Source organism: Micromesistius poutassou (assembly GCF_964030765.1).
Source record: "Micromesistius poutassou genome assembly, chromosome: 5".
NCBI classification, from domain to species: domain Eukaryota; kingdom Metazoa; phylum Chordata; class Actinopteri; order Gadiformes; family Gadidae; genus Micromesistius; species Micromesistius poutassou.
This window is the reverse complement of record NC_140275.1, coordinates 8,533,942-8,555,357: the sequence shown is the minus strand read 5'-3', so window position 1 is coordinate 8,555,357 and position 21,416 is coordinate 8,533,942. Positions and strand designations below refer to the sequence as shown.

The window sequence follows — 21,416 nt, the reverse complement described above, 5'->3', positions numbered from 1 at the left end:
AGCTTAGCATAGCATAGCAAAGGAGGGACTGAAGAGGGAAGGTTTTCAGCGCCACCCCAACAACAATAATGCAACGTGTCCCACACTCAACGCTTTGTATCCTCCGCGGTTCGCTGCTCTGTCGTCAGGGTTGTTAGGGTTGGCATGGTAACAGGACAGGGGCCTGACTCCGGGCCCTCGGCGCTGGCGGAGGTTCCACTGGTAGGTTCTACGGCGGTACCGCGGTCAGCCAGGGACAGAACCCAGAACATAGAACATCTGTTTTACTGTCGACTGTAAGAACGTGCTCCTACACCCTCATGTGGTCACGTGATCATGTGACCACGTGACCATGTGACCATGTGATCGGGCTCTGGGAGGTTAAAGCCAAAGATGAACAAGGAAGCAACAACGCTCCCTCCGGCTGAGTGACTGGCGGTCTCCATCGCGTCACTCAGGTTCCACCCTGCAGAGGTGGAACCTGGTCCGGGTCTGGTTAGTTAGCAGGACTGGGGTGTCCCCGGTCCGATGAGCCAGGACCTGAGAGTCCCTGGTTGTACCGGAGCCAGCCAGCTTTAACCACAGGCCTCAACCAGACCCAACATGGCCAGGGTGCAGGGGGGCGGGGCGTTGGTGAGTGGCCAGGGCGCGGGGGGGGGGCGTGGCCAGTAGCGTGCAGGAGCTCAGCTCCCTCTCACGCTGTTGTCATGACAACAGTAACCTCAATAATGTTAGGTACGCCGTGTTGGTACCGCCAGCACGACAGCCCCAAGGCCTCGTGCAGAACACAAGACTCTGAACACGCAACACCAAACACGCAACACCAGTGTGTGTGAGTGTGTGTGTGTGTGTGGCTGTGTGTGTGTGTGTGTGTGTGTGTGTGTGTGTGGGGGGGGGGGGGCGGGGGGAGACAGGCTGCATGCCCTGACAGCATCACTAGGGTGGAGGTGTTTGGTTGTTGACAGTGTTGTGCAAGTTCAAACTTCACATGAACTAGTTCAAAGTTCAGTTCATACAAAAGAAAATGAATAAATTCATAGTTCACCAATTCAGTTTTGAACTAGTTCATGTTCAGTTCATTAACAGTTTTTTTAGAAACCGAAGAAAAACTGTTGGAGTGAGTATTCTGTGCTTATCTTTTGAAATGAATCCTCTCCATTACCTGCTGCCCATCACTACAATCTCAGATTGTTGTGGATATTATTTGTACACCTGTTTCATTCATCACAACTAAGGCAGTAACTCTATTTAATAAACATGTCATCTGGACCTAAGCATCAATTCAGAATGTCACAAAATCTGAACTAGTTCAAGTTCAAGTTCTTTAGTTAAAAATATGTTACGTTCAGTTCAAAGTTCGTAGAAAAATGAACTTGTTCATGCACAACACTGGTTATTGAGCAGAAAGGTAAACATTGGGTCAATACCTGCAGAGGAGCTCTCTCTATTCTCTCTATTCTGCTACCACATAATATGCAATGTACCCCCATATATATATATGTGTGTGTGTGTGTGTGTGTGTGTGTGTGTGTGTGTGTGTGTGTGTGTGTGTGTGTGTGTGTGTGTATGTGTGTTTGTGCGTGAATGTTTGTGTATGTATGTGCGTGTGTGTGTATCTGCACATGCACTTCAAACTGAGCCAAGCGTACCTCCTGTGAACATCTGTCCAGGTGTGCAGCGTTGACATGGAAACCCTACTGATCAGGTCCTAGACCAGGTCCTAGACCAGGTCCTAAACCAGGTCCTAGACCAGGTCTACATCAGGTCCTAAATAAGGTACTAGACCAATTACTGGACCAGAGTTCAAACTCTCTTTTTTCAAAAAGCATAACGTCTAGTAGGAGCATATTATCTAATATCTAGGAGAGAGGAGAGAGGAGCAGAGAGAGGGGAGGAGGGAGGAGAGTGGAGAGGAGAGGATAGGGGAGGAGAGGTGAGCAGAGAGGCGAGGAAAGAGGAGAGAGGAGAGGAGAAGAGAGAGGAGGGAGATGAGAGGGAGGAGAGGAGGAGAAAGGAGAGGAGAGAGAGGAGACAAAACAGCTTTGTTAAATATTGACCTCATTTCTCCGCCCACACATTTTGTTCGTACCCATGATGTTTTGCCACTAATGGCTCAAAACAACAACACACCACCATGAACACCACAGCAATACACAACTACACACCACCATGAACACCACAGCACTACACAACTACACACCACCATGAACACCACAGCAATACACAACTACACACCACCATGAACACCACAGCAATACACAACTACACACCACCATGAATACCACAGCAATACACAACTACATGGCACTACACAACACTACACAGCACTACACAGCACTACACAACACTACACTACACTGCACAACACAACTACACAACACTACACAGCCCTACACAACACTACACTGCAGAACACAACTACACAGCACTACACAACCCTACACAACACTACACTACACAACACAACTACACAACACTACACAACCCTACACAACACTACACAACACTACACAACACTAGCCCCAACCCTATTTTTCTGGGCCAGCAATGTGCTGGTTTGGTTTGTATTTTGTATCTCGTTAATGGGGTTAGGGTTATTGTATTTATGATTGGTTTGACTCGGCACTTGTTTCTTCAATACTGTTGCATTTGGTGGTTTATTAGTTTCTAAAATACAGAACATCTCATCTCTGAAAATGCTGACCAGCAGAGGAACCAACGGGTCTTTGTCATTGCATAAAAGATGTTTCCAAACATTTTGCACAAATGTGTGCAAAGAATTCACCAGAATGAATGAGAAAGAGAAAGAGAGAGAGAGAGAGAGAGAGAGAGAGAGAGAGAGAGAGAGGGAGAGAGGGGGGGGGGGGGGGGTAGGTGGAGAGAACGAGGGGGAGGGGAGGGAGGAAGACAGAGGGAGAGAGAAAAAGAGGGAGGGAGGAAGAGACGGAGGGAGGAAAGAGGGAGATCAAGGATAGATGGACAGCTTACAGGTTCTATATTATTTTACTCTCTGGTTTAATTTGACAAATATAAGAACGATTTAGAAACAAAAATGTAAAAAACAATAAATTACAAATCACCATATTTAGGGCATATGAACACCCTGTTGGCCCGGGAGCCTGGAGAGAAAGTCTCTCTCTTTGTGTTCGAGCACCACCTTGTGGTAGCTTGTGCCTAGCTCTACAGTAGCTATGTGCCATAGCGTAGATCCTCTTCTACACTTTTTTTATTTCATATTTCTATCTGTTAAGAACTCTGATGTTACCACACCATCTCCAGCCTGTCTGCAGAACAGCTTCTCTGTCTCCAGACAAGCCTGTCTTTCTCCACTGGTCTCTACTGGTTGTAGTGTCACTGTATTATAATGTACAGTACAGGTGCATGATTGGTCTCTACTGGTTGTAGTTTCACTGTGTTGTAATGCATATACTTCTTATGTATATATTATATACTGTACAGGTGTGCTAGAAGCTGGTGTGATCAGAGTGTGGTTATGGGGTTTATTTCTTAATTTACTGACTGCTTCTCGGTGAGGTTTGACAGTTATAGTAATGTAATGATACATGAATATAATAACACAATACTACAATAATAAGGTCCAGATCTGGATGAATGTACGCGAGCCGTACATCATTAAGAAGAAAACTACAATAACAATGCGCCAATGCCGTCTGCGCATGCGCACACACACACCACATATCCGAGTGCGACGACAGTAGCTAAACGTCCTGCCGAAGAGAGACGGACTGAAGCGAGAAAAGGACCAATGATCCCCATATGTCCCGTGGTGTCCTTCACCTATGGTATGTATCTGCAGCATTATTATCATGTAATATCGGCGAGGGTGCAAGAAGCGCCGCCATGATTACAGGCTGCACATAAAGGGGGTCTCCGGATGGGATGTAGCCCGATGCTAACGGGAGCTTAGCTCGCTCCCTTAGCGTGTAGCTTAGCGTGTAGCTCAGCGTGTAGCTTAGCATTGAGCCTGTCGTCTCCCGCAGTGCCCAGCCGGCTCGGTGAAGAGGCCAAGATGGCCACCGGCAACTACTTCGGCTTCACCCACGGCGCGGCTGCGCAGTACAGGTGAGAGCCGTTGGTTTATAAAGGTTTGGTGGATGAATCTTCATCATTATTATTATTTTATTTTTCTTTTCTTTTATTTATATTTGTATTCGTTTTTTTAATGTAATTTGTTGTTGTTGTTTATATTTTTACTAGCCCTTAGTAGCAACTTTATATTGAAATGCTTTATTCTGGGCTGCTGTACTGTCGACATTGGTTATGAATAAATGATCCGTCCGTCATCCGTCTGTTTCTCTGTCACCATCTCACAAATAACGATCTGTGGAAGAGGTTAATTCAGTAGAGGCTGACAGTAGAGGCTACGGTACACAGTAGAGACCACCGTACACAGTAGAGGCCACCGTACACAGTAGAGACCACCGTACACAGTAGAGGCCACCGTACACAGTAGAGGCCACCGTACACAGTAGAGGCCACTGTACACAGTAGAGGCTACGGTACACATTAGAGACCACTGTACACAGTAGAGACCACCGTACACAGTAGAGGCCACACACAGTAGAGGCTACCGTACACAGTAGAGGCCACACACAGTAGAGGCCACGGTACACAGTAGAGACCACACACAGTAGAGGCTATGGTACACAGTAGAGACTACCGTATACAGTAGAGACATCAGTCATCAGTCGGTCAGACCACTAAAGAGCACTAGAGCTCCATCTCTACATTCAGTAGATTTCCCGTCCAGCCACACTTGTAGCTTTTCATTTCTGAAGCTGTCCAGTTGGTTTTCGTTTTATCTGCAGTGGATGGATTGTGAGAGGAGGAAAAAGGATGGTAACTAGAGAAGGTAACCTGAGGACCAGCTGGTTATTGGAAGATCGTTTTAGGATCTAGGAGAAGCAGGGGTTGAGGGGAGAGGAAATATGAGGAGAGAGGAAAGATGAGGAGACGCTGCCTGTAAAGAAAAAGAAAAAGACCAACTCTGTAATCTCAAACTTTTTTTTTTTTTTACAGTTTATTTTCTAGTGAGTTACTCTTTTCAATTTAAGGAACACGGCTGGATGTTGTGACAAAAGAAAAATGACAAAAGTAATGACCATACCTGGGCCTGTCAGGATAGCTTCTTTGGTTGGACGATATGACCTGTCTTACCCCTCCCTGCTGGACCGTCTAACCCCTCTCTGCTCACTGTGGCTGTACGGGACTAATGCCCACAATGATTATTTTAGAGTAGTCCGGTGTTGAGTGTGAAAGCTGCAGCCGTAGGCGGCGAATGCGGGGATCTTTCCTCTCCTCTGTCCTCCTCTCCTCTGTCCTCTATCCTCCTCTCCTCTGTCCTCCTCTCCTCTGTCCTCTATCCTCCTCTCCTCTGTCCTCCTCTCCTCTGTCCTCTCCTCTGTCCTCTCCTCTGTCCTCTATCCTCCTCTCCTCTGTCCTCCTCTCCTCTGTCCTCCTCTCCTCTGTCCTCCTCTCCTCTGTCCTCCTCTCCTCTGTCCTCTCCTCTCTCCTCTATCCTCTCCTCTCCTCTGTCCTCCTCTCCTCTGTCCTCCTCTCCTCCTCTCCTCTATCCTCTCCTCTCCTCTCCTCTCTCCTCTGTCCTCCTCTCCTCTGTCCTCCTCTCCTCTCCTCTGTCCTCCTCTCCTCTGTCCTCCTCTCCTCTCCTCTGTCCTCCTCTCCTCTGTCCTCCTCTCCTCTGTCCTCTCCTCTGTCCTCCTCTCCTCTGTCCTCCTCTCCTCTGTCCTCTCCTCTCCTCTGTCCTCTCCTCTCCTCTCTCCTCTGTCCTCCTCTCCTCTGTCCTCTTTACTTTTAGCTCCACTGTGTTTTCTTATTCGGTCTAGCTCAAAGATTACTCTTTTAAACCTTGTTGTTACTCGTTGATGTTTCCGGTTCTCGGACCGTCTCGCCCGACTCTCTTAGCGAGCGCGCCGCTCCGCTCTCTGTACTCCCCCTCCCGCTCGAACCCTTAACTCTGATAGGGCGAGGCCTTTGAGTGACAGCCCCTCCTGCTGTGTTTCAGCCAGCAGCCGGGCGGGGGCGTGGCCTACACCCACCCGTCCACGGTGGCCAGCTACACGGTGCACCAGGCCCCCGTGGCGGCCCACACCGTGGCCGCCGCCTACGCCCCCAGCGCCGGCGCCGTGGCCGTAGCGCGGCCCGCCCCCGTCGCCGTGGCGGCCAGTGCCGCCGCCTACGGGAGCTACCAGCCCGCCCACGCCGCCACAGACTACGGCTACGCCCAGCGGCAGGCGGAGGTGCCCCCGCCGCCGCCCCCCGTCACCTCCCAGAACTACCAGGTGAAGCCAGGGTCAGGGGTCACGGGCTACACAGCAAGGGTCAGGGGTCACAACACAGCAAGGGTCAGGGGTCACGGGCTACACAGCCAGGGTCAGGGGTCACCTGCTACACAGCTAGGGTCAGGGGTCACAACACAGCAAGGGTCAGGGGTCATGGGCTACACAGCCAGGGTCAGGGGTCACCTGCTACACAGCTAGGGTCAGGGGTCACAACACAGCAAGGGTCAGGGGTCACGGGTTACACAGGGGTCAGGGGTCACGGGTTACACAGCCAGGGTCAGGGGTCACAACACAGCAAGGGTCAGGGGTCACGGGCTACACAGGGGTCAGGGGTCAAGGGCTACACAGGGGTCACGGGCTACTCAGGGGTCACCAACAACACAGCTAGGGTCAGGGGTCACCTGCTCATGTTTACTATGTTAAGGAGAAACAAACCAACCCTGGTTCCGTTTGCTCAGGTGATCCTATAGGTCGAACACGTGCTACTGCAATCATACAGGGATTGGCTGGTGTGGTTAACGTGTGTGTGTGTGTGTGTGTGTGTGTGTGTGTGTGTGTGTGTGTGTGTGTGTGTGTGTGTGTGTGTGTGTGTGTGTGTGTGTGTGTGTGTGTGTGTGTGTGTGTGTGTGTGTGTGTGTGTGTGTGTGTGTGTGTGTGTGTGTAGGACTCCTACTCGTACGTGCGCTCCACAGCCCCGGCAGTGGCCTACGACAGTAAGCAGTACTACCAACAGCCCGTTGCCACGGCAGCAGTGGCCGCGCCACAGCAGACCGCTGCAGAATCCTACTACCAGACAGGTAGACCCCCCCCCCGACACACTGGTACCCCCCGGACCTCACCACACCCCACCATGCCCCCCGCCTGTATGCTGTAGCTGACGGCCCCCCCCCCCCCCTGTGTCTCCTGCAGCCCCAAAGCCGCTGTACACCCAAGGGGTGACCCCGTACACCCAGGGCGTGACGCCCTACACCCAGACCCGCCAGGTGACGGCCATCAAGCCCGCCGCCCCCAGCCCTGCCACCTCCACCTTCTCCATCTACCCCGTCGCCTCCACCGTCCAGCCGGGCCCCCCCGCCACCGTGGTGCCCGCCTACTCCCAGAGCCCCACCTACAGCACAAACGCCGTCACCTACTCTGGTAAGATGATGACAGACACAGCACCACCTACAGCACCACCCACCACTAACCCACCACTATGGTACTGATGATGATAGCACCACCTACAGCACCAGCTCCTCTGGTACTGATGATGGTAGCACCACCTACAGCACCACCCACCAGCTCCTCTGATAATAATAATAATAATAATAATAATAAATGCTTTATTTTTGAGTAGGGACAGTGCACATTAATGAACATTGACGTTTAAACATCTCTGTAAACATGCCGGATTGTAGCAGAGCTGCTAAATTGCATCCGTAGTCCCTAATAAAATAAACATAAAAAGTACAAACAGAAGAGACGGCAAATAAAAAGATAAACAAACAAAATAGAGGAGACAACACACACACAGCACAATACATTACACAATTGTAAAGATACCAGATCCAGACAGGATATAACAATGCATTAAAAAGTAATTAGTGTCCAGTCCAGCTGGTGGGCACACTTTTGATTGGATTAGAGCCATTGTTTTAGGTGTCCTTTTAGTGGTAGTGGTACTGGTGGTGGCGGCACCACCTACCACTGGTCTCTGGTACTGATGAGGACGGTTCCTCCCCCTCAGGGACCTCCTACTCGGGCTACGAGGCGGCCATCTACTCGGCGGCCTCCAGCTACTACCAGCAGCAGCAGCAGCAGAAGCAGGCGGTGGCGGCGGTGGCGGCGACGGCCGCCTGGACCGGCAGCACCTTCACCAAGAAGCCCCCCCCCTTCCAGAGCAAGCAGCTGAGGCCCAAGCCCCCCCCCAAGCCCCCGCAGATCCACTACTGCGACGTGTGCAAGATAAGCTGTGCTGGCCCACAGGTCAGTAGGGGTCAGACGGTACAGAGACAGACAGGTCATTAAGGAGCAGGTAGGGGTTAGACAGTACAGAGACAGGTCATTAAGGAGCAGGTAGGGGTTAGACGGTACAGAGACAGACGGGTCATTAAGGAGCAGGTAGGGGTTAGACAGTACAGAGACAGGTGATTAAGGAGCAGGTAGGGGTTAGACAGTACAGAGACAGGTCATTAAGGAGCAGGTAGGGGTTAGGCAGTACAGAGACAGACAGGTCATTAAGGAGCAGGTAGGGGTTAGGCAGTACAGCGACAGGTCATTAAGGAGCAGGTAGGGGTTAGACAGTACAGAGACAGGTCATTAAGGAGCAGGTAGGGGTTAGACAGTACAGAGACAGGTCATTAAGGAGCAGGTAGGGGTTAGACAGTACAGAGACAGGTCATTAAGGAGCATGTAGGGTTTAGACAGTACAGAGACAGGTCATTAAGGAGCAGATAGGGGTTAGACAGTACAGAGACAGGTCATTAAGGAGCAGGTAGGGGTTAGACAGTACAGAGACAGGTCATTAAGGAGCAGGTAGGGGTTAGACAGTACAGAGACAGGTCATTAAGGAGCAGATAGGGGTTAGACAGTACAGAGACAGGTCATTAAGGAGCAGGTAGGGGTTAGACAGTACAGAGACAGGTCATTAAGGAGCAGATAGGGGTTAGACAGTACAGAGACAGGTCATTAAGGAGCAGGTAGGGGTTAGACAGTACAGAGACAGGTCATTAAGGAGCAGGTAGGGGTTAGACAGTACAGAGACAGGTCATTAAGGAGCAGGTAGGGGTTAGACAGTACAGAGACAGGTCATTAAGGAGCAGGTAGGGGTTAGACAGTACAGAGACGGGTCATTAAGGAGCAGGTAGGGGTTAGACAGTACAGAGACAGGTCATTAAGGAGCAGGTAGGGGTTAGACAGTACAGAGACAGGTCATTAAGGAGCAGGTAGGGGTTAGACAGTACAGAGACAGGTCATTAAGGAGCAGGTAGGGGTGAGACAGTACAGAGACAGGTCATTGAGGAGCAGGTAGGGGGTGAGACAGGCAGAAGGCTCACCAGTAGCCTGTGTTCTGACAGACGTACAAGGAGCACCTGGAGGGTCAGAAGCACAAGAAGAAGGAGGCGGCGCTGAAGGCGTCCCAGAGCTCCGCCTCCTCGGCGGGGGGCGGGGCCGGGCCGGCGCGCGGGACCCAGAACCAGCTGCGCTGCGAGCTGTGTGACGTGTCCTGCACCGGAGCGGACGCCTACGCAGCGCACATCCGCGGGGCCAAGCACCAGAAGGTAACTTTATTAACACAACCCTTTATGAACACAACAAGTAGCCAAGCACCAGAAGGTAACTTTATTAACACAACCCTTTATGGACACAAGCACCAGAAGGTAACTTTATTAACACAACCCTTTAGGAACACAACAAGTAGCCAAGCACCAGAAGGTAGGGAAATGCCCCCTAGCCCCCTGCTGATCTCCTAGGCCCCTGCTGATCTCCTAGGCCCCCTGCTGATCTCCTAGGCCCCCTGCTGATCTCCTAGGCCCCCTGCTGATCTCCTAGGCCCCCTGCTGGGCTCCTAGCCCCCTGTCGCCTAGCCCCTTGCTGATCTGCGATTGGTTCCCATCAGGTGGTGAAGCTTCACACCAAACTGGGGAAGCCCATCCCCTCCACAGAGCCCAGTGTGGTCACCCAGACCAGCACGGCCACCTCCTCCTCCACCAAGACCTCCACCTCCAGTCTGGGGGCCTCCTCGACCTCCTCGGCCCAGTCCTCCACCTCCTCCCCGCAGGTGGCCTCCAGCACCTACCTGAAGCCCGTTGCCATGGTGAGCGGAGCGGCAAGCAAGGCTTCCAGCTCCTCCTCCTCCTCCGCCGCCGCTGTGAAGAAGGTGGCCACGCCCAAGATCCACTTCGTGGGTGAGTCGATGTTCGGTTCTTTATCCAGAGGGAGGAGCGGACTCCCGGTCCCGGACGAGGTCTCCTGAGTCTCGAGGTCTGCTCTGTTTCAGGGGGGAGCAAGCTGCAGACCACGGCCAAGGCGGAGGAGCCCAGAGCGCCGGCGACCAAGCCCGCACCCACCTCGCTCTCCAGCGAGCCCAAGAGCGACGTGGCAGAGTCCCTGGCGGCGCTGGCCGCCCTGCAGAGCGAGGTGCAGCCCGTGGGACACGACTACGTGGAGGAGGTACCTGAGAGCTGTCACCCTCTCACACACACCTGAGAGCTGTCCCCCCCTCACGCACACCTGAGAGCTGTCCCCCTCACACACCTGAGAGCTGTCCCCCTCACACACCTGAGAGCTGTCCCCCTCACACACCTGAGAGCTGTCCCCCACACACCTGAGAGCTGTCCCCCACACACCTGAGAGCTGTCCCCCACACACACCTGAGAGCTGTCCCCCACACACACCTGAGAGCTGTCCCCCACACACACCTGAGAGCTGTCCCTCACACACACCTGAGAGCTGTCCCTCACACACACACACACACCTGAGAGCTGTCCCCCACACACACCTGAGAGCTGTCCCTCACACACACCTGAGAGCTGTCCCTCACACACACACACACACCTGAGAGCTGTCCCCCACACACCTGAGAGCTGTCCCCCTCTCACACACACCTGAGAGCTGTCCCCCTCACACACACCTGAGAGCTGTCCCTCTCACACACACCTGAGAGCTGTCCCTCACACACACCTGAGAGCTGTCCCCCACACACACACCTGAGAGCTGTCCCCCACACACACACCTGAGAGCTGTCCCCCACACACACACCTGAGAGCTGTCCCCCACACACACACCTGAGAGCTGTCCCCCTCACACCTGAGAGCTGTCCCTCACACACCTGAGAGCTGTCCCTCACACACACCTGAGAGCTGTCTCCCTCACACACACCTGAGAGCTGTCCCCCTCACACACCTGAGAGCTGTCCCTCCCTCACACACTTCCTATTCGATTTGAAAGTCGCTGTTTTTAGCTTGGAACTATATTTGATATCCACGTTACCAATCACGGCGATGACTCGCCGGTATGCGTCGTGTTTGTCTTGCGGTGCGACCCCCGCCCAGGAGGCTGCAGCAGAACTGCCCTCCAGAGCCGTGGTAACCCTAACCCTCGGTCTCCTCTCAGGTCCGTAACGATGAAGGGAAAGTGATCCGCTTCCACTGTAAGCTGTGTGAGTGCAGCTTCAACGACCCCAACGCCAAGGAGATGCACCTGAAGGGCCGTCGCCACCGCCTGCAGTACAAGGTGAGGAGAACCAGGAGGAGGCGTACCAGGAGGAGGCGTACCAGGAGGAGGCGTACCAGAGGCTCTGTGGGCAGGGGGCTGACCCAGTGTCTTGTGTTTTATAGAAAAAGGTGAACCCTGACCTCCAGGTGGAGGTGAAGCCCAGTATCCGCGCCCGCAAGGTCCAGGAGGAGAAGATGAGGAAGCAGATGCAGAAGGAGGAGTACTGGAGGAGACGCGAGGAGGAGGAGCGCTGGAGGATGGAGATGAGGTGAGGGTAGTGCCTGGAGGGATGGGTCTGGGTGGAGGTGGAGGTGGGTCTGGGTGGAGGTGGTGGGGGTCTGGGTGGAGGTGGAGGTTAAGGGGGGTCTGGGTGGAGATGGGTCTGGGTGGAGGTGGAGATGGGTCTGGGTGGAGGGGGGTCTGGGTGGAGGTGGAGGTGGGTCTGGGTGGAGGTGGGTGGGGTGGAGATGGGTCTGGGTGGAGGTGGAGGGGGTCTGGGTGGAGCTGGAGGGGGTCTGGGTGGAGGTGGTCTGGGTGTAGCGGGTGGAGCTGGGTGGTGTATTGGGTGGAGCTGGGTGGTGTAGCGGGTGGAGCTGGGTGGTGTAGCGGGTGTAGTGGGTGGTGTAGTGTTACAGTGCCTCCCCCTGCGATGCGCTGACCCAGCTGTGGTCTCCAGGCGGTACGAGGAGGACATGTACTGGAGGCGCGTGGAGGAGGAGCAGCACCACTGGGACGACCGGCGCCGCATGCCCGACGGCGGCTACATGCAGGGCCCCCCGGGGCCCCCCGGGCTGCTGGGGGTCCGGCCCGGCATGCCAGGCCCTCAGCCCCTGGGGCCCATGGTACGCCTCGTTACAGCCCGCCTTAACGAGCCTCACTGCTCTAGTGTGGATCTCATGGCTCTAGTGTGGTATTGATCTATTGATCATCATGATCTAGTGGTATAGATCAGATCTAGTGTGGTATTGATCTCATGGCTCTAGTGTGGTATTGATCAGATCTAGTGTGGTATTGATCTCATGGCTCTAGTGTGGTATTGATCATGATCCAGTGTGGTATTGATCATGATCTAGTGTGGTATTGATCAGATCTAGTTTGGTATTGATCATGATCTAGTGGTATTGATCATGATCCAGTGTGGTATTGATCATGATCCAGTGTGGTATTGATCATGATCTAGTGTGGTATTGATCATGATCCAGTGTGGTATTGATCATGATCTAGTGTGGTATTGATCATGATCTAGTGGTATTGATCAGATCTAGTGGTATTGATCAGATCTAGTGTGGTATTGATCAGATCTAGTGTGGTATTGATCATGATCTAGTGTGGTATTGATCATGATCTAGTGGTATTGATCAGATCTAGTGGTATTGATCAGATCTAGTGTGGTATTGATCAGATCTAGTGTGGTATTGATCATGATCTAGTGGTATTGATCATGATCTAGTGTGGTATTGATCATGATCTAGTGTGGTATTGATCTCATGGCTCTAGTGTGGTATTGATCATCATGATCTAGTGTGGTATTGATCATGATCCAGTGTGGTATTGATCATGATCTAGTGTGGTATTGATCAGATCTAGTGTGGTATTGATCAGATCTAGTGTGGTATTGATCATGATCTAGTGTGGTATTGATCAGATCTAGTGTGGTATTGATCAGATCTAGTGTGGTATTGATCAGATCTAGTGTGGTATTGATCATGATCTAGCGTGGTATTGATCATGATCTAGCGTGGTATTGATCATGATCCAGTGTGATATTGATCATGATCTAGTGTGGTATTGATCATGATCCAGTGGTATTGATCAGATCTAGTGTGGTATTGATCAGATCTAGTGTGGTATTGACCATGGTCTAGTGGTATTGATGAGTGGTTCTCCCTGCAGCCGCCCCGGCGCCCAGACTCCTCTGACGACCGCTACGTGATGACGAAGCACGCCGCCATCTACCCCTCGGAGGACGAGCTGCAGGCCATCCAGAAGATCGTCTCCATCACAGAGCGCGCCCTCAAGCTGGTGTCTGACATCATCACGGACCAGGACAAGGAGGAGGACACGGAGAAGAGCGCCGAGAAGAGCACGGAGAAGAGCGCCGAGAAGAGCACGGAGAAGAGCGACTCGCCCAAAGACAGGTGAGGCTTCACCGCGTTATTGGGCTACTACGAAACAAGAGTACTGCTACAGAGGTCTACCCATGGGCCGCTGAACATAACGTCTGTCTGTCTGTCTGTCTGTCTGTCTGTCTGTGTGTAGGGCCCTGAAGGGCGTGATGCGGGTGGACGTCCTGGCTAAGGGCCTCCTCCTGCGCGGGGATCAGAACGTGAACCTGGTGCTGCTGTGCTCGGAGCGGCCCACCCAGAGCCTGCTGACCCGCATTGTGGAGCACCTGCCAGCGCAGCTCACGGTCAGCCCTGCTTTAGTCTCACACAGCTCGCCGCCGTCGCCCTGCTCTGGAGGTCCCGCGCCGCGCCACCAGCTGTGGCGTGATTAACCCGATACAAGTCTGTTATGACATCACAGGTGGGCGTGTCCACCTGTGATGTGTGACGGACAGATGAGCTGAACGTTTGCGACGGTCCACCGGGTAGGGCTGGTAGGCTGGTCTATCCGGCACACACGTCTAGGTGGACACGCCCACCTGTGATGTCAGAAGACCGATTTGAGACAGAACGGCTGATCACACCACACCTGGTGGCACGGCACGGGACCTTTTAAGGAGTTTTATCTTCATGAGTTGGGGCAAACCACGAGCAGAGCCTAGAGTGGGTGCGGAGGTCCCTTTTGTGTTGAGGTGAAGTTGGAAGAGCTGCTAGGGAGGAACTCACAGCTGATATATGTTCAGTATTGCAGAGGTCAAAGATCTCCTCCTTCAAAGGTCTCCTCCGTCAGACGGGGGACGGTTCGCTCACATCGGTGAGGCCCAACTCGTGGGACGTTGTCTACTGCAGACTGTAAGACCTGTTGTGTGGTGTCTGTTGTTGTTGTGAATGTCGTATCCTGAGCGCGTCGTTCTGCGGGTCCTGCAGGTGGTGACGCCAGAGAAGTACGAGGTGAAGGGTTCTGTCCAGGAAGCCGCCATCATCCTCACTTCCTGTTCAGAGCCCAAGATGCAAGTGACCATCACTCTGACGTCGCCCGTCATCAGAGAGGACGGAGTCCAGGACGGAGGTTGGAGACGTCCCTGCAGTCTCTCCCCCCTTCTCTCTCTACTCCACCCGTCTCTCCCCCCTTCTCTCTCTACTCCACCCGTCTCTCCCCCCTTCTCTCTCTACTCCCCCAATCGATCTATATCTATAGATATCTATATCTCTATCTCTATATATATCAAAATCAATCTGATCTAATGGGTCCATGTATTGAATCAGACTCTTAAGAGCAGCTCCCTGGTGGCACGTCACATTTCAGCCATTTTATCTCCTCTAGTGTCTTCTCATGCGTGTGCGTCAGGCTCTCACTGTAAACAACGAGAAGCTTCCAGGAGGCCCGTAGGAGCAGAGGGCGATGCTCGTAGGCTCAGAGCGTCTGGACCTTTCTTCTGGAGTCCCTTTCTTCATCATACCTGCAAACTCGTCGCCTTTCGCTGAAATCCACCACGTTGGCAGAAAAGTTTTGATCAATTTTGTACGATTATAAGCTGAAACCCGGACCACATTTCCCCACACTGATGCTGTCTGTGTGGAGCGTATCATCATTACTTATTGACTGAACCGACACGTGGTTGGTGAACGGTCGGGGTATGATCTCTGAACCCCCAGACCTGTGGCGCCATGCTGATGGCTGAGGAGGCTCTCCTTGTTGGTCTCCCAGGAGCTTCACCTGGAGCAGGTCGCCGTAGGCCCACCTGCTGACGTCTTGTTTGCAGTACTGCGATTACAAAGGCAGTTTTAAAAGAAGGATGAGAATCGCTAGTTGAGCACATTTGATGTTCGGTGAACTCATCCTTTTGACCCTATCGCGAGTTTGCAGGTGTGATAACTAAAAGCATTTATATGCACTGACTACACTCCACTCATGAACCCTGACTACTGCTATCCATATTGAATGCCTATTCAATAAGCCGTAGAATGTGCAGTTTGAACAGTGCCAGCAGTGATGCTCTTAGGTCCCCGCTCTTTTCATTTATCTCGTAAATGCTCTCCTGAAACCAAGCATGATCAGTGTCTGCATTGTGTCAGTGTAGACCTCCTGGGATTCGGTTTCCTCGTAGTGCTAATGCATCTGAGCTGCTTCTAGACGTCCACAGACACTCGGGTGGAGTCCAGAGGCCATCTTAACTTGAGACACTGGTGTGAAACTCAACAACTTCACTCTTGATCGTGCAAAGTTTCCCCAATTGTGCTTTGTGCCAAAGTTTGAATTGTGCACCATTTTCTCAATTTAGGACTCCACTCAGGACGTAAGGAGCCGGGGGGGTCGCGCCTCCGCAGGAAACGAATGTAGCTCGTTGTCCGACCGCTGGGAGCACTCAGCAGCACTCCCTCAGTCTCACCACGACCGCCTCCTCCCACCAATCAGGCCTCTGAATCAGAAACGGCTGCATTCCCAAAAGAACCCCCCCCTTTTTTTTTTCTTTTCCAAAAACACTTGAACGCCCTGCTTCCAAAGCGCCGCCGCGTCCCGTTAGGATCAGGTGAGGTTAAGACGGGCCGCCAGGCGATCGGGACGAGGGGCTGTACAGGAGGGCGTGTTGACGTGTTGACGACTGACCGGGTGTGCATGCCGCGACCTCCTAACCCTGCGCCTGCTGGGGCCTTAAAGTCTTCTTTCCTTTCCAGCACGCACCGCTGCCTCGTGTCTCCTAGTCCAGCCTAAAGCCTCCCAAACAAACCCCAAGTGACCCCGCTGTCTCCGGAAGGGTTTCTGACCACGGTCCCCCCAATCACCCCTCAGAACACTTTGCCACACCTACCGCCACCGCACCTACCGCCACCGCACCTACCGCCACCACACCTGCTGCTACCCCACACACACACACCGTCCTCCATCATCACCCCCAACCTGCAATGGGTTAGGGTTAGTACCACTAGACGTGGTGGGTTAGTACCTAGACCTGGTAAGCTAGTAGGCCAGACCTGGTGGGTTTGTTGAACTGGTGGGTTAGGTTTAGTACCTCTAGACATGGGGTGGACCAGGGTTAGTACCTCTAGACATGTGATGGATTAGTTAGACCGGGGTTAGTACCATGGTCAACAAGGGTTAGTACCACTAGACATGTTACGAGTTAGTTAGACTGGGCTTAGTACCATGGTGGACAGGGTTAGTACCACGAGACATGTGATGTGTTAGTACCATGGTGGACGGGGTTAGTACCACGGTGGGCGGGGGTTAGTACCATGGTGGGCGGGGTTAGAACCACGGTGGGCGGGGGTTAGTACCACGGTGGACGGGGGTTAGTACCACGCTAGGTGCACCACACACTGATCCGACTCGGGCCCTCTTTGGTATGTGTGGCAAAGTGTTTCATCATGTTTGTTCTGGACCTGGTCAAACACCCATTCCTCCTCCTCCTCCTCTTCCTCACCCCTCTTGACAATTGGATCCGTGTTGTAGAGACGGGGAGCGACTCGGCCCACCTGGACGCGCACAAATGCCTCTGGGCTCTGGCCGCCCTGCGTCACGCCAAGTGGTTCCAGGTTGGAGCTTCCTTTACTTCTTGTTGTAGCCTTATGTGATGAGGACTTTCATTCTTTACATTTTGGTCTTTTTCATTTTAAACACTGCGATTGAAACCCCCCTCCCAAAAAAAAAAATACTTTATTCTAAGACGATATATTCAAGGATGCCACCTTTTTTTTTTTTTTTTTTTTAAGGCTTTTTAAAACATGATAAGTTAAGGTCTTCACACCATTACAGTGAACCGCCGCATAACAACATGAATCCCTGCATTACAACACGACTGGCATCCTTGTCTCCCCTTCTCACCATTGGTAGGACGTATTGTAGCTGCTGTGACTCCATAAGGCTGCAGGATGATAAGTGTCATGGATAAGAGTTCATGTCTGTATTGTGACGACGGTAGGATAGGGACTGAGGGAGCGCAGGGGTCAGTCTGCCGGGCGTCGCTGGGTGGCAGACCTCAGGCAAAGTGACCCGATGTCCTCCCCCCCCCCCCCGGTCCCTATCCTCCCTCAGGTCCACCCCAGTGCGGCCCTGGGTGCTACTGGGACAACCTGTGGTCAGAGTTTAGAAGATGCCAAGGAAGGCTTCGTCCTCCTTCAGCATCTTGCAAACTTTGAACTGATACTAACGACGAGGTGCCATGGTGCTGAGACTGGTGGCTGAATGTCAACTAGTAAACTCTTTACTAGTTACTCTAAAACCAGCTGAGCAGCTCTGATACCAGTAGTGACGTGTGTGTGTGTGTGTGTGTGTGTGTGAGTGTGTGTGTGAGTGTGCACGCCTCACTGGTCCGAATTAACTGTGTACTGCATCACAAGGCTAGAGCCAACGGCCTCCAGTCCTGCGTCATCATCATCCGCATCCTGAGGGACCTCTGCCAGAGGGTCCCGACCTGGTCCTCCTTCCCCGGCTGGGTGAGTGCTCCTCACACCTCCTCACTGCTCCTCACTGCTCCTCACTGCTCCTTACTTCTTACACCTCCTCACTGCTCCTCACTGCTCTTCACACCTCCTCACTGCTCCTCACTGCTCCTCACACCTCCTCACTGCTCCTCACACCTCCTCACACCTCACTGCTCCTTACACCTCCTCACACCTCCTCACTGCTCCTTACTTCTTACACCTCCTCCTCACTCCTCCTCACACCTCCTCCTCACACTTCCTCACACCTCCTCACACCTCCTCCTCACTCCTCCTTACACCTCCTCCCTCCTTCAGCCCCTGACACCAACACCTAACCACCTGTTAGGGCGACAAGCGCAGGGAGCTGCTCTGTAGAGAGACGCTCTGTAGAGAGCCGCTCTGTAGAGAGCGGAGCCGCTCTGCAGAGAGCGGAGCCTCTTTGTAAGGAGCCGCTCTGTAGGGAGCGGCGCAGCCGCTCTCTCTGGAGCAGCTCTGTAGGGAGCCGTTCTCTCTGGTCCTGGGAGCAGATTCTCCTTTCAGAGCGGTGTCTGGTTCCCAGTGGGGAGAGAACATCACGCAGAAGAACAGAATAACCAGATGTGAATCTATGGTCCTGTTAAGATAAACATGAGTAAATGTTAGTGGTGGGTCCACTGCCCTCTGATGATGGAGATCTGGGCGGTGGCTGACGGTGTCTTACTCCTCCTGCTCCTCCTGCTCCTCCTCCTCCTCCTCCAGGCCATGGAGCTCCTGGTGGAGAAGGCCATCAGCAGCGCCTCCGGCCCGCTGAGCCCCGGGGACGCCCTGCGCCGGGTGTTTGAGTGCATCTCCTCCGGGATCCTCCTGTCTGGTAGGTACTGGACCCTCTAGACCCTCCTGGTAGGTACTGGACCCTCTAGACCCTCCTGGTAGGTTCTAGATCCTCCTGGTAGGTACTGGACCCTCTAGACCCTCCTGGTAGGTTCTAGATCCTCCTGGTAGGTCCCTCTACATCAGGCCTATTCAACTAGCGGCCCGTGGGCCGCATACGGCCCTTCTTTTTTTTTTTCTGGCCCTCAAGAGGTTGCCTGCAAACCGAAAATAAAAAAGTTTTTTTTTTTGGTTTGCTTTTGTTTTATTTATCATATTTCAGTGTAATGATAAATAAAACTAATGCATTAAATCTGTCATACACATGCCTATAAGGCTCTGTCTGTGCCTGCACCTGGCTCAGTCATGCTCACGTTGCATTCTATGCTGGCGGGCCGCGGAGAAACTCACTTCAGCTAGGGCTAACAACACACTTCAAGATGTCTCTCTCCAAGGCAAGAAAACGTAGGCCTATGATTGATTGTGAAAGTCGCCAATTCAAAAGCGAATGGACCGACAAATATTTATTAACAACATTTTTTTTATAATGATACGATTAAAAGTAAAGAAGAAAGGAATGCGTCTGACAAGTTAATTCCATGTAGTAGTACTACTGTATATCTATTAAGTTAACACTACTTTAAGTAAGATTTATTTGTAGCGATTCATTGACATAGTTTTAGTCTGTGTGGCCCCTGGTCCTCCTGCTAGGGCCCTCTCCCTCGGGTGTTGTAACGAGGTGTGTGTCCTACGGGTGGTGTGAGGATACGGGTGGTGTAATGATGGTGTCCTGCAGGGGGTCCTGGTCTGCTGGACCCGTGTGAGAAGAATCCCAGCGACACGCTGACCTCCATGCAGGAGCAACACAGGGAGGACATCACCTCCAGCGCTCAGGTACTCCACCGCCTCCTCCACCTTCAGACCCCCACCTTTACACCCCCGGGGTTCACCTTACCTGATGTAGCCTGATATCTACCGCTACAGACGGACTGACTTAAGAGGAACTAGAGGAGCTCTACAGACAGACTGACTTAAGAGGAACTAGAGGAGCTCTACAGACAGACTGACTTAAGAGGAACTAGAAGAGCTCTGCAGACTTAAGAACTAGAAGAGCTCTACAGACTTAAGATGAACTAGTGGAGCTCTACAGACAGACTGACTCCAGATGTTCTAGAGGAGCTCTATTGACTCCAGATGTTCTAGAGGAGCTCTATTGACTCCAGATGTTCTAGAGGAGCTCTATTGACTCCAGATGTTCTAGAGGAGCTCTATTGACTCCAGATGTTCCAGAGGAGCTCTCAGACGCGTGCTGCTCTCTTCCAGTTCGCGCTGCGCCTCCTGGCCTTCCGTCAGATCCACAAGGTCCTCTGCATGGACCCGCTGCCCCAGATGAACCCGCGCTTCAGCGTGCGCAACCAGCGCAAGCGTCGCCGCGACAACAGCGAGGGCACGGACAGCCTGGAGGGCGAAGGCAAGAAGGACAAGAAGGACTTCGAGGGCTTCTGAGCCTCCTCAGCGTGTTGAAGCTGGTTGACCAGCGTTGGATAACGTCTGTGAAGTGTGTGGTGACCCGCTTCCTGTCCTCCGCGCCGTCACTCATCGGTTACTGTTTATCCTTTCATGAGTTATTTTATTGAGTTTTTGTGCCGCCGCCCAGCAGACCAGTTGAGAGTCGTGACTCCAGCTGTGGACGTGACTCCAGCTGTGGTCGTGACTCCAGCTGTGACTCCAGCTGTGGTTGTGACTCCAGCTGTGGTTGTGACTCCAGCTGTGGTCGTGACTCCAGCTGTGACTCCAGCTGCGGTTCCAGCTGTGACTCCAGCTGTGGTCGTGACTCCAGCTGTGACTCCAGCTGCGACTCCAGCTGCGACTCCAGCTGTGACTCCAGCTGTGACTCCAGCTGTTGTTCCAGCTGTGACTCTCAAGCTGTGGTTCTGACTCCAGCTGTGACTCGGGGCCGTGGGCTCTGAAATGGGTTCTGTCCGCTCCTCTTTTCCTGACGGTCTAACATTATTTCTCATGTTTTGGTGAGCTTATTAAGAGGCGGTCGTGTTCTCTGCTGAAGAAAGGCTCCTGTGGGACCTTATATATTGTTATATTCCTATAATCTACTCCTCATGGAAAGCTTTGGTTTTGAAGCATGGCTCCCGTCAATGTGTTTTGGTTTTAGTTTTAATATAGAAGTCTCCCTAATGCTCTGTAGTTCATATGAAGATCTTTAAGTTAAAAAGTGATTACAATAGAAGTATGATGTTGTAATTGTGGTTTGCGGTCTGCTCCTCGATGTGTTCTCTGCCACAGAAGAATTAAACATTTACCAATGAATCTGCTTTCTTTGCATTTCTGGGAAACAGTTCACGCTTTACTTCAATAATATAACATATATAATATAACATAATATAATATAACATATATAATAGTATAATATAATATAATATAATATATATAATATAGTATAATATAATAAAACCAACATCGGAGTGCAGGGGCGTAGCCAACCAATGGCAGCGCTGGCAGATTCAACAGGGGCGTAGCCAGCCAATGG

At 52.4% G+C, this 21,416-nt stretch overlaps 1 protein-coding gene across 2 annotated transcripts; it reads left to right on the top strand.

The window, feature by feature from the left end:
* Nucleotides 1-3,677: 3,677 nt before the first annotated feature.
* On the top strand, nt 3,678-21,190 carry zfr (zinc finger RNA binding protein). Of its 2 annotated transcripts, XM_084468526.1 has the most exons (20): nt 3,678-3,782; nt 3,981-4,062; nt 6,023-6,299; nt 6,964-7,096; nt 7,209-7,436; nt 8,026-8,264; nt 9,356-9,559; nt 9,898-10,186; nt 10,279-10,451; nt 11,394-11,513; nt 11,618-11,763; nt 12,172-12,337; nt 13,389-13,633; nt 13,755-13,905; nt 14,528-14,669; nt 17,052-17,134; nt 17,939-18,034; nt 18,761-18,872; nt 19,668-19,765; nt 20,195-21,190. In XM_084468526.1, the coding sequence occupies exons 1-20, from the start codon at nt 3,746-3,748 to the stop codon at nt 20,375-20,377; spliced, it is 3,204 nt and encodes a 1,067-aa protein (XP_084324652.1). In that variant the 5' UTR covers nt 3,678-3,745; the 3' UTR covers nt 20,378-21,190. The 2 variants fall into 2 exon arrangements, with proteins under 2 accessions (XP_084324652.1, XP_084324653.1); XM_084468527.1 differs by lacking the exons at nt 17,052-17,134; nt 18,761-18,872; nt 19,668-19,765; nt 20,195-21,190.
* The last annotated feature ends 226 nt before the right edge of the window (nt 21,191-21,416 follow it).